The sequence below is a fragment of the Cheilinus undulatus genome, linkage group 20 (assembly GCF_018320785.1).
Source record: "Cheilinus undulatus linkage group 20, ASM1832078v1, whole genome shotgun sequence".
NCBI classification, from domain to species: Eukaryota; Metazoa; Chordata; class Actinopteri; order Labriformes; family Labridae; genus Cheilinus; species Cheilinus undulatus.
Genome location: NC_054884.1, coordinates 40147688 through 40159209, shown reverse-complemented (window position 1 = coordinate 40159209; position 11522 = coordinate 40147688). Strand labels below are relative to the sequence as shown.

The following is an 11522-nucleotide window of genomic DNA, read 5'->3' as shown; positions in this document are numbered from 1 at the left end:
TGTCATTGGATGGATAGGCATGTCTGTCATGCTGTGGTTGTTTTTAGATTTTTTTCTGCAGAAATGTTTGAATCCTGCCAAGAGGAAGTATCATCTATTTCACAGAATGGTATTTACCAGCTGTTGTCACGCTAAGGTGGAAGGAGGCCGCAGGAGAGAGTATAAATAAACTCACAGACTCTCAGACTTTTAGCTTCGATCACAGACTCACAGAAGACTCGGCTTAGCTACAAAACTCTGTCAGGTGAGTATGAACCTTAGGGATGGAGGTAGAGGAGGAAAAAGGTTAATGATGGAAATTCAGGCTCTTCTAAGATTTGATATGACTCCTTTTGCTCCTATTTACGAGATACAGCAGAGATATGATTTGCAGCTCAACAACTTTAGCAAGACTCTGATTTTACTCCAACTTTGAAATCTCTTAAGAAGTCATTAAGACCGGAATAACTGTAGAAGGTGTATTTTATGTTATTTTCTTACCATAAAAACACTCATAAGATCTGGTCTGATTCACTGCAGGCTCAACCCTGAAAACAACAGGACAAATTTTCAATTGGTCATTCACCAGACTGTTAATATTAACAATCACCGTTATCAATTTCTTTCCTGTTGTATTTAATCTAAAACATATGTCATTTTGGACAAAAGTGTTTGCTAAATGTCATTGTAAAATTGTGCCCATCTTGCCTGGTTATGAAGGTATGGTGCTCACTTCACTAACATTTCTCCATTGGTTGTAGAAATTGACTCAGAGGTCATGGAGGTTGCAGCTCTCGGCCGTCCGTTCACCCTGGGGATGCTGTATGATGCCCGCAGCGATAATATCATCCCAGGTAAGGGGAGTTTTCTGGGGCCCAGCCAAATGGAGGTCAGCAAAATCATGGTCCACTGTAAAGTTAAGCTGTGGTATTTTATATTTTACATTTTAGCTGAATAATAACTACTCTGATTACAGAAACAAATGTCTTTTGAATTCATTTGTGTAGTAAGTCGCCCTCTTAAAAATGTAAATCCTTTTGTTAAAGCACAGTAAAGCAAAAATGAAAAAGTTACAGATAGCTTATAATGACGCATTTAGAATATTTCTGAAATTACCTAGATGGACGAGTGCTAGTCACATGTTTTTTTACCAATAATGTGTCCACATTTCACGCTGTACTAAGACAGATTATGTATAAATTTATGGGTCGATTAATTGATTCAGAAAATGAAATAATAAAGTCACTTACTCAGCTCACAATGAGTGAAATAAGGTTCTCATCTTGTTACTGGAAACATTGGTACAAATGTCTCTTTGTGTTATGTGGAGGAGGTTATGTGATCGGGTGGGTTCGTTCATTTGTTACTTGGTTTGTTTGTTAGTTTGTTTGTTCGTTTGTTAGCAACATAACTCAAAAAGTTGTGGACGGATTTTGATTAAATTTTTTTAGGAAATGTTAGAAATGGCATAAGGAAGAACTGATTCGATTTTGGGACTGATCTAGATCACCGTCTGGATCCAGGAATTTTTTAAAGGATTCTGTACTATTGGGAGATAGGGCTAAATGCAGACGTCTGCACTGTTACCACTTTACACCAGGAGATGGGGGACATGAGTAACTTCAATCCCAGCAGCAGCTTTTGGGTGTGTTTCTATTCAAAGTTTGGGAGTTTATAGAGTTTGAAAGATGTTCGCCTGGTCCAGGAGACGAGTTGGAGAGTAACAGAGAGAAAGACAGCAAATTGTAGCGAGAATATTCACAATGCTGGGAGGAATAGAGGAATATTCACACTCTGACATGACTTCCAGTTGTCCGGTGACACCATGGGTGCATCTGTTGGCACCCTTAGCGAAGCCAATGCTTTGCCTCACTGTGTTTCCGAGTAATCAGCAAATGCCGTGGTGGGGGGCACATGGGGATGGATCCAGGAATTTCTGAAAGGATTCTTCACTATTGGGAGACAGGGCTAATGGCGGAGGTCTGTGCTCTCCGAGTGCTTTTCTAGTTTTAAAAATATTCTTAGTTTTCTGGAGACCCCATCTTAGTGTCTCGTGACCCTCAATGGGGTCCCAGTCCCAACGTTGAGGACCCCTGATCAGTCCTAGAGAGGACGACATGATTTCTAAGCTCTGTTGCAGCACACATCACGGGTTGCTTACACTCAGTTATTCCCATACCTGTGGTTGTGACACACCCCAACATACACTGGGGTGTGAGGGCCCTCCAGTACTGCTTGCAGGTCTAGTTTATCATAATTAATTCTTAACCTAACATTGGTACAGCTTATAGTTTGTTCCATCTACTGTCATTTAGAACTATCAGTGATAGTTTGTACAGCTTGTGATGAATTAAACATGAGAAAAAATAGAGGAAAATAGAATAAATTAAAGCTGCAAGCAGCATTGGACGGGTCCTCGGTGTGTCGCACGTCCCTCATGCCCGTTTGACCTCCACTTTGAGGGTTTCATCCCTCTTTGACCCTTTGACCTGCTCAAAGTTAGACTGAGGTGTGTCCCTGCAGCTCTGTCAGGAGCCTCAGACTTTATAATGGGTGGGTATTAGACATTCCATTTTCCCGCCTTCGGTGAGTCACATGACCAGCTGCACGGTAAGCTTATTGTAATGTTCAAAAAACCTGCATCTGTAAGACACACAAACACACACTCATGCGCGCTTTGCGCGCTAACACACACACAAATGCACCATCTCTCCCATTCACTTCATATGGGATATATGTGTGGCTGTCTTTGGTGACTGACGTCGCCAAAGACTTTATGGGGGACTGTATGTGGATGAGAAGCCACCCACAGTACCAACCATCCCGTTACAGCATTGTTTAAATGGGCTGCTTTACTGGAACAGCTCCGTGTGTGTGTGTGCGTGATCAGAGCTCATTAAGGGGCTTCCCCTGGTTGCCATGGTAACTAATGCCTGCATTCCGGGTGCTTTCATCTGTCAATCAGTGGATGACATCATCACTAACTGCTCTCTTGATCAGGAGTGAAATTGACCGAAATCTTTTTGAATCTCACCTCACAGATGCCACAATTTTGACCAAATCTCTGTACAAAAAGATATTTTTGCAGTAAATGTCATCAGGAATCCATCCATGTCGTTTTTAAAGCTGTAGGACCTTTGGATTTTTGTGTAGAGGCCCAACTGCCACAGCTTATGTGGATCAGATTTTTTCTCACCCCATTCATTTGAATGGGAGCAGCAGGGAGGGCTTCTTTGGGGTTGACCAACTTTGAGGGCTTGTCATTCGGAAACCGTTTGAGAAACAACAAAATCCATCAGAACTTTTGATCAGCAAGGCCTAGCGTGTCTTCTCTGCGCCGTTCAAGCTGATTCGATTTATGGTCTCGGGGCCTTTACATTTTGTTTGGAGCCCTTTTTCCTGGAAATTTTTTATTTTGAAAGGCAAATTGCCGGCTTCCTGTTTGAGATAGGTTAGGGGTGTCAGTGCGTGATTTGTGGGTCTCGATGAGACGAGCGTTTCAACGTTGGTTTGATCTCTCTATGACATTCCTACTGGCCGTGAGGGCCGTTTTAGTGTGCCTAGGTGGCGCTAGAGAGCACATTTTGGCATGTTTTTTTTTTTTTTTTTTTTTTTTTTTTTTTTCATTTTATCAAATTTTTTTGCCGAATCTGAGGTGTGTGCCAATTTTGGTGAGTTTTTGAGCATGCTGAGGGGGTCAAATTAAGGTTTAAAGAGGCTGTGGAATAAGAAGAAGAAGAAGAAGAAAGAAACGGACGAATAACAATAGGGTCCTTGCCCTCCTTCTAGCTCCTGCTAGAAGGGGTCCTCGGACCCTAAATATACAACATAAAAAGCAACACATAAACAGACTAATATCTCCTGATTTGAAACATTAAAAATGAATACATCAAAAATGCAAATCTAAATACGTGCATTTTAGAGCAATTGGTCATATTTATGCTTTATGAAGTGTGCAGTGACACCGTTGTCATTAACTCAATGAGTGCCAGCTCTTTTTTACAATGGAAAGTGGCTTGTGCCAGCGTTTTTGGCCATTTTGAGTCATCTTTCAAGACCCACAGAATATTTTGTACTATGACTCTGAAAACAAAGAAAATCTCAAATGAAAGAAGAAACTCTCTACTTCATCATGGAAAAAGAAAACATTTGTTTGCACCTTGTTCCGTTCTTGATTTATCTGAAGTTGAATACAGGCTAGTTTCACCAAAAAGACCACTTGTTTTCTAGAAAGCTGAGAAAAATGCATTTTTGTGAAATAGAGTCTGTCAAGCAGAACAGTGATTTGAATGCTTCTTCCTCTGTTCTTATATATATCGGTTAGCAAATATGAACATCACTGCCACCTGGATTGACAGATAAATACTGCCCCCCCCCCCACACACACACACACACACACTTTAATAGTTTGATGTATTCACCCAAACTATGACAATTGGAGACAAATACAAATTGTGTTACATCCCTAGTAATATAGAAGAGAAATGAAATTGGGGATTTTTCTTTCAGTAACAAATGAAAACTGTAACAAATGATTGCTAACTCAATTGAAATGCAAAGGATGAAGAATGATGGGTGGTTAGTCCTTTGGCAGTGTAAGCCTTTTGTAGCATAACTAAAGTCTGGTCCAGGACTACACCAGCCTTCATTGTATAACCTTTATTGAAAGGAAATTTTTCACCATTGCCTTACAGGGTTAAAAGGATGTCTGCCTCCTGGATCCTGCTTGGGACTGATAGCTGAAGGATCTACCTCCCATACTGCTTTTGAAGCCAGTATGTATTCGTAGTCTACTTTCTTCATCCAGTGACTGATGTTTTCTCATTCCTCTAGGTCTGACGCTGTGGGATATTAAAACTCTTGAGGAGAATACGGTTGAAACTCCTCAGCCCACCAGTTCCTTTGATGTCTCTACCTCTGACTCAGTCAAGTCCAAGTGCTCGATGATGGATATCAACGCTTCCCTGAAGGCCAGCTTTTTGAGCGGACTGATCAAAGTTGGAGGATCTGCCCATTATCTGCATGATACAAAGCAATCCAACAGTCAGAGCCGGTTGACCTTGCAGTACAAGGCTACCACCCACTTCAAAGAGCTGTCTCTGGCTGACTTGGGGACCATAAATGCAGAGCAGACAGAAGTTACTCAGAAGGGCACTGCAACACACATCGTAACAGGCATCCTCTACGGGGCGAATGCTTTCTTTGTGTTTGACAGTGAAAAGCTTGACAGCAGCACCAAACAAGACATCCAGGGCAATATGAAAGCTGTGATTAAGAAGATCCCTTCAATCAAAATTGATGGCCAGGCTAATCTCAAGATACTTAATGAAAACAAGGGTCTGACTGATAAATTCTCCTGCAAATTCTATGGAGACCTGGTTCTTGAACGCAACCCTAGCACATTTGAAGAGGCAGTGATGGCGTATGCAGAACTTCCAAAGCTGATAGGACCAAAGGGAGAGAACTCTGGTCCTCAGAGGGTCTGGCTGTTGCCACTGAAGGATCTGGATTCCAGTGCTACCCAGCTGCAGTGTGAGATCAGTCAGGAACTCTTAAAGGAGGTGGAGGACGCCCTGGAAGATTTGACACAAGTAGGAATGAGGGTTAACGACGCTCTGGATGATGAAGACGTTAAGCGCTTTCCACCAATTCAAGAGAAGTTACACCGTTTCCAAAAACTGAGTGACTTGTATACGTCTAAAATCAAGATGATGGTTGCAAAGAAACTGCCCCTCATACGTGGAGGTGAAGAAGATGAAACGTCAGCAAAGCAAATGTTTGAAGACAGAGAAAAGTCCCCCTTCAGCCGTGAACGTCTCAGCAAGTGGATGGACGGTAAAGAGAGAGAAATCAATGTCATCATGTCCTGCTTGGCTGACATGAAGACAGTCAAACATGACATCAAGATCGTCCCAGATCAATTTGCTGTAGGAAAAGCGGTTCTTGAGTCAGGTAAAGATGAGGCCATGTGCTATGTTTTCACATCCCTGCCTGACCCTGGCCTTGAGGCAATGGCCAACTTCTTGGATTCAGCTGAAGAAGAAAACCCAGAAGAGGACCCCTGGTACAATTCAGAAACAGTGGTTAGAAAGATGAGGAGAATGGCCAAGCAGTTTAACAAAAACAGTTTTCCTGACAACATCCTCCTCCTGATAACAGCTGTAGCAGATGAGAACCATGAAGGAGCATACATCTACAGGTACAAAGAAAGCATCCTGAAAGCAGTGCCTTCAAAGCTTGACTTGGGGTTCGTGACATGTAGAGGAGATTTCATCCCCTGTAAGTACTTTTTTCACTATATGATAAAAGATAATGGATAAATGAAACAGACGAAAACATACTATTCAACACTTTATTTTAAGTTCTCTCTTGTTGCTGGTGGTTTGACTTCATGTGAATGCAGCAAATTTGGTCTTCTGGTTGTAAACTTGGGCTGCACAGTGGTTAAGGGGTTAGTGCTGGTGTTATAATAGACCAGAGTCAATACCTCTGTAAAGTGCCTTTTGGTGTCGTCATCAGAATCACTGTTATCATGAAAATATAACAGAATAATGAAACTCTGAGGTCTTCTTATAAATGACCAAACATTTACACATGTCAGTACAATGAAAAGTCTCTTGAAATATGTTTTCTTTATTTTAAAATGTTTTTTTTTTTCATTAGATGTACGTGTTTTGGCATCTCCCTCACACAGCTCTGCTAACTACAGTGTGTGTAAAAAGTGGTTAAATGAAACTAGATTATTTTTTTACAGGGTTTAATTATCCACAACAAGTCATTTGATAAAACCAGTAATTTTGATCAATGTTATTCTATTTTCATACTCATACTGAATACTTTACATGTGTCCCTGAAATTGCTGTCCACCCTATTATTATGGGGTAACGGTGCCTTTAAGAACCCCTCTGGTGTTATCAGTGGCTTTACTACCACCATTTGACCTTCCTTCAGTTGAGACTGAATCAGTGGCTAGCTCCAGAGAAACTATTTACACTTATAGTTTCTAACTTTCATCATATTATCTGTGTTGTTGGATGATGTCAAGCTTAACATGTCCACTCTGTCATGGTGAACTATCAGTTACTATAAAACTTTTCAGAAATTCTAAATATGTTTGTGAATCAGTACGCAGACACCTTACTAACTGAATCATGCAGGTTACTGAAGGTCCACCATGTGTTCGAAAAACGCTAACATTAGCCAAAAATGTCCACCCTGACTATTAGACTATACTCTATCATAATAGACCAGTGTTCATCATTAATATTATAATAAAGACTATATTATAATAGACCAGTGTTAATCATTAATATTATAAATAAAGACTATATTATAATAGACCAGTGTTCATCATTAATATTATAATAAAGACTATATTATAATAGACCAGTGTTAATCATTAATATTATAAATAAAGACTATATTATAATAGACCAGTGTTAATCATTAATATTATAAATAAAGACTATATTATAATAGACCAGTGTTAATCATTAATATTATAATAAAGACTATATTATAATAGACCAGTGTTAATCATTAATATTATAAATAAAGACTATATTATAATAGACCAGTGTTAATCATTAATATTATAAATAAAGACTATATTATAATAGACCAGTGTTAATCATTAATATTATAATAAAGACTATATTATAATAGACCAGTGTTAATCATTAATATTATAATAAAGACTATATTATAATAGACCAGTGTTAATCATTAATATTATAATAAAGACTATATTATAATAGACCAGTGTTAATCATTAATATTATAATAAAGACTATATTATAATAGACCAGTGTTAATCATTAATATTATAATAAAGACTATATTATAATAGACCAGTGTTAATCATTAATATTATAATAAAGACTATATTATAATAGACCAGTGTTAATCATTAATATTGTAATAAAGACTATATTATAATAGACCAGTGTTAATCATTAATATTATAAATAAAGACTATATTATAATAGACCAGTGTTAATCATTAATATTATAAATAAAGACAAGGTAAAAGGTAAAAACCCTCCAGCTGCTCTGCACAGGTCACAGTGTGTTCCCCCATTAGACTTTTAACCTACCTATGATCGATAGCATTTTGCCCCACACACACATAAAGCTACAATATAAAATGTTTAGAAATACTTAGCTCGCCCAGTCGGCGAGACCCCCCCCCGGGGTCTTCGCTTAGAACGCCGTCCAACTCCCCGGGGAAGTGGCTTCGCTGGACAGCGTGGACGGAGGCTCAAGGCGAGGAGCGATGGCGGCCACAGCACTCTCTACACCCAGCCCTGACTGTCTACAGGAGGCATCAAACCTCCCCTCCTCACACTGGAACAGCTACCCCCTGCTCTAACGTTCTTCGTCGCCGGCAGCCCTAAACAGCTACGAACGACACCCTCCCGCCCGTAGAGTGCCGAACCGCCGCGATGGGTGCTCCAACAACGAATGCCTGGACCCACTAGCCTTTTCTCTACAACCCAGAGTCTCTCCTCCTCCCTGCAATCAGGCACACCTGTGCCAGCTCAGTCAATCAGTCCCAGTGTTCATTCACATCACAATATTATAATAAAGTCTATACTCTATTATAATAGACCAGTGTTAATTAGGGGTGCACGATAACTAACAGGCCAATAGTTATCGGGCGATAACAAGAAATTATTACGTCATTCTTATCGGTACGATATCATTATGACGACCCCGATAACATATAATTTTGTCAGCACGGCAGTGCTGGCGTTTGCTTTCTTTCTCAGGAGACTAAACATTCCGAAACAGCAGGTGGCGCCGCAGTACACGACCTGCTATTAAAGCACCAAAGAAGAGAAAGTAGCAGCCTCTGTGCTAAAATGCTAACAACACGATGGCGTTGTTCAGTATTTACGGGGAGGATAACACGACCGTGTGTGTAGAATTTGCCCTGTAAAGGTCCCAAGGAGTAGAAAGAAGTCCTCGACGGATCTTAAAAATCACAGCAGCCACTAGCCTCAGCCGCAGGCATTAGCAGGCATTGAAAACTGCAGAAAGCTTGCCAGAGCCAAAAGGCCCAAAGTTATAACAAAATCAGTCTGACAGTCTCCTGATCCATCGCTACTTTTCATAGACGTGTACCTGCCTGCTCTGTTTGACGTGGTTTCATTCAGTCTGATCCATGTTATGAACTGAAGTTAGCCACAAACCTCTGTGGACTTTACATTCTTAACCTATCTCTGCTATGACTTATGTCAGTGCATATTTTTAATCTTAATGTCAAACATCAGCTTACTTTAATCCTGGCATAAGCAAAAAAAAAAAAAAAAAAAAAACAGACCCCCAAATACCTCCATTTATTAAACATAACAGCCTGTTATCGTTTGGTTTTATGGGGGGAAACCGTCTGTCAGTTGTTTGTGTATGTTGTACTTGGTACACAAATGTTTAACTAAGAAAAGTGAACTATAATGACAGCTATAAAGTCAGAATGGTTCTTTGTTTTTTGAAAAACATGAGTGATAATACTTAGAATGAGTTATAAATATCTTTGCTCACTACATATTAACCCCTTCTTACCCCCAGATGTGCATAAACACATCAAATAAACTTCTTTTGTTAAATCAACAATTGAAAAAATATATCTGTTATTATCGGTTATCGGCCATCAGGACTAGGAAATTATCGGTTATTGGTATTGGTTCAGAAAAATAGTTATCGTGCATTACTAGTGTTAATCATTAATATTATCATAAAGACTATACTCTATAATAATAGACCAGTGTTTATCAAAAATAACAAAAAAAAAAAAAAAAACTAGTAAGGGACAACGATTTATTGATAATAAACCATGTCTTTTCTTGTCATATACGACAGAGCTGGTCTGGAGATTTTTTAAACAGTCAGGAAAAAATGTCACACAGACTGCAAACTTTGCTGTGCAGTGGTTCATTTGGTTCTTCATCACTGCTCTAAAAGTAGTCGCTCTTTAGTGTGGTTAAATAATGGAAAACATAAAAAACAAATTCTATCAATCAGTGCATGAACGGGTGTTCTCGCTGACACTAGTACCTGTTTTAAAAGCAATCGGACTTATTTCTGGTATAGTAATCGGAACATCTCTATCAGACGGCAATTGAAAAACTCAGAAATTAACAATTCAGTTCATCTTATTTCTAGTCAGAAATACCTCTGAACACTTATTTTATGCCTCATTCATGTGACAAATCTAAATGAACATCTCGGTCTTGGCCCCAATAAAGTCTTGGTCTCATCTTAGTTTTGGCGCACTCTGGTCTCAGGCATGTCTCGGTCTGGGATAGTGTGGTCTTGACTACAACACAGTTACTGATCATTGAAAGAACAGAATGCATTGTATTATTATTTTCACCTAGTTTTAAAAGCTTTATTGTCATGGGTCTTAGCTTTGATTTCATACATGTGTTTGAACTTCTCAGTTTAGAGTGTATTCAAAATATTCCAAAGCTGAACTGTAATCATGCCTCTATTTTCACTCCTCCACCAGACTTCACTGATCTCACTCTGGACCCGGACACAGCAAACGAGAATCTCACTGTGGATCAGAACGTGGGGAATGGGAAGGTGACATATGGACCAGCTCAGTTTTATCCTGACCTGCCTCAGAGATTCGATGTTCTTCCTCAGATTATGTGTAGAGAGGGGCTGAACAAGTGCTGTTACTGGGAGGTTTGCTTCAAGCCAGAAAGCGAGGACTTGGCAGTAGGTGTTTGCTACAAAGATATGGTCAGGACAGGCAAAGATGAGGCTGAGCTCGGTAAGAACACCATGTCCTGGTGTTTGGAATACAAATACACTAAAAAAGCAGTTATCAGTGCAAACAACAACCATGGGAAGAGCATGCTTTCTTCCCCTCTACCTGATCTCAGTCATGTGGGGGTGTATCTTGACTGGGCTTCTGGCAAGCTGTCTTTTTATGCTGTTGATGGTCCAGCAGTCCATTACCTCTACACCTTTAGCACCCCTTTCTCTGAGCCAGTTTACCCGGCCTTCTCTGTTTCCGGGAATTCCAACTACATAACTCTAGAATAAACCTGGATCAAAAACAAAAAAAAGATGACGGATTTTCCAAACAATACATTTAATGCAGCTGGTGGATTTTTAAGATTTCTGTATTGGAGAAAAGCGGAAAAGATGTCCTAAATTTGATATCAAAAGCTGCATCACAACTAACATCAAAAATCCATTTCCACCCTAATCTTTAACAAAACCAGGACTGTGATTTTTGGTAGCCCCCTAACCTTGCAAAGCAGATGGATCTAGATTTATCATTTCAAAGTGAAATATTCCTGACTGCTTTTGTTTTAATCTGAATGATTATGGCTTACAGGTCAAAAAAATCAACTTTTTCCTAAATATTAGAATATCACAAAACAGTCTCCCCCCAAAAGGATGTTCGTATAATACAGAAATGCTGACCTTCTGGAGAATTCTGCTCATTAATGCTGTCAGTGTGTGGTCTGAGCTCCTTTTACACAAGTTCCTGCATCTCTGCTCATGTCATGGAGCTGATCAGTCCG

General features: G+C 39.6%; 1 protein-coding gene across 1 annotated transcript; it reads left to right on the top strand.

Annotated features, from left to right (window-relative positions):
* Positions 1–263: 263 nt before the first annotated feature.
* On the top strand, positions 264–11034 carry LOC121528038 (stonustoxin subunit beta-like). The gene is made up of 4 exons (XM_041815144.1): positions 264–285; positions 741–833; positions 4813–6258; positions 10490–11034. Exons 1-4 carry the CDS (start codon positions 264–266, stop codon positions 11032–11034), a joined length of 2106 nt encoding a protein of 701 aa, XP_041671078.1.
* The last annotated feature ends 488 nt before the right edge of the window (positions 11035–11522 follow it).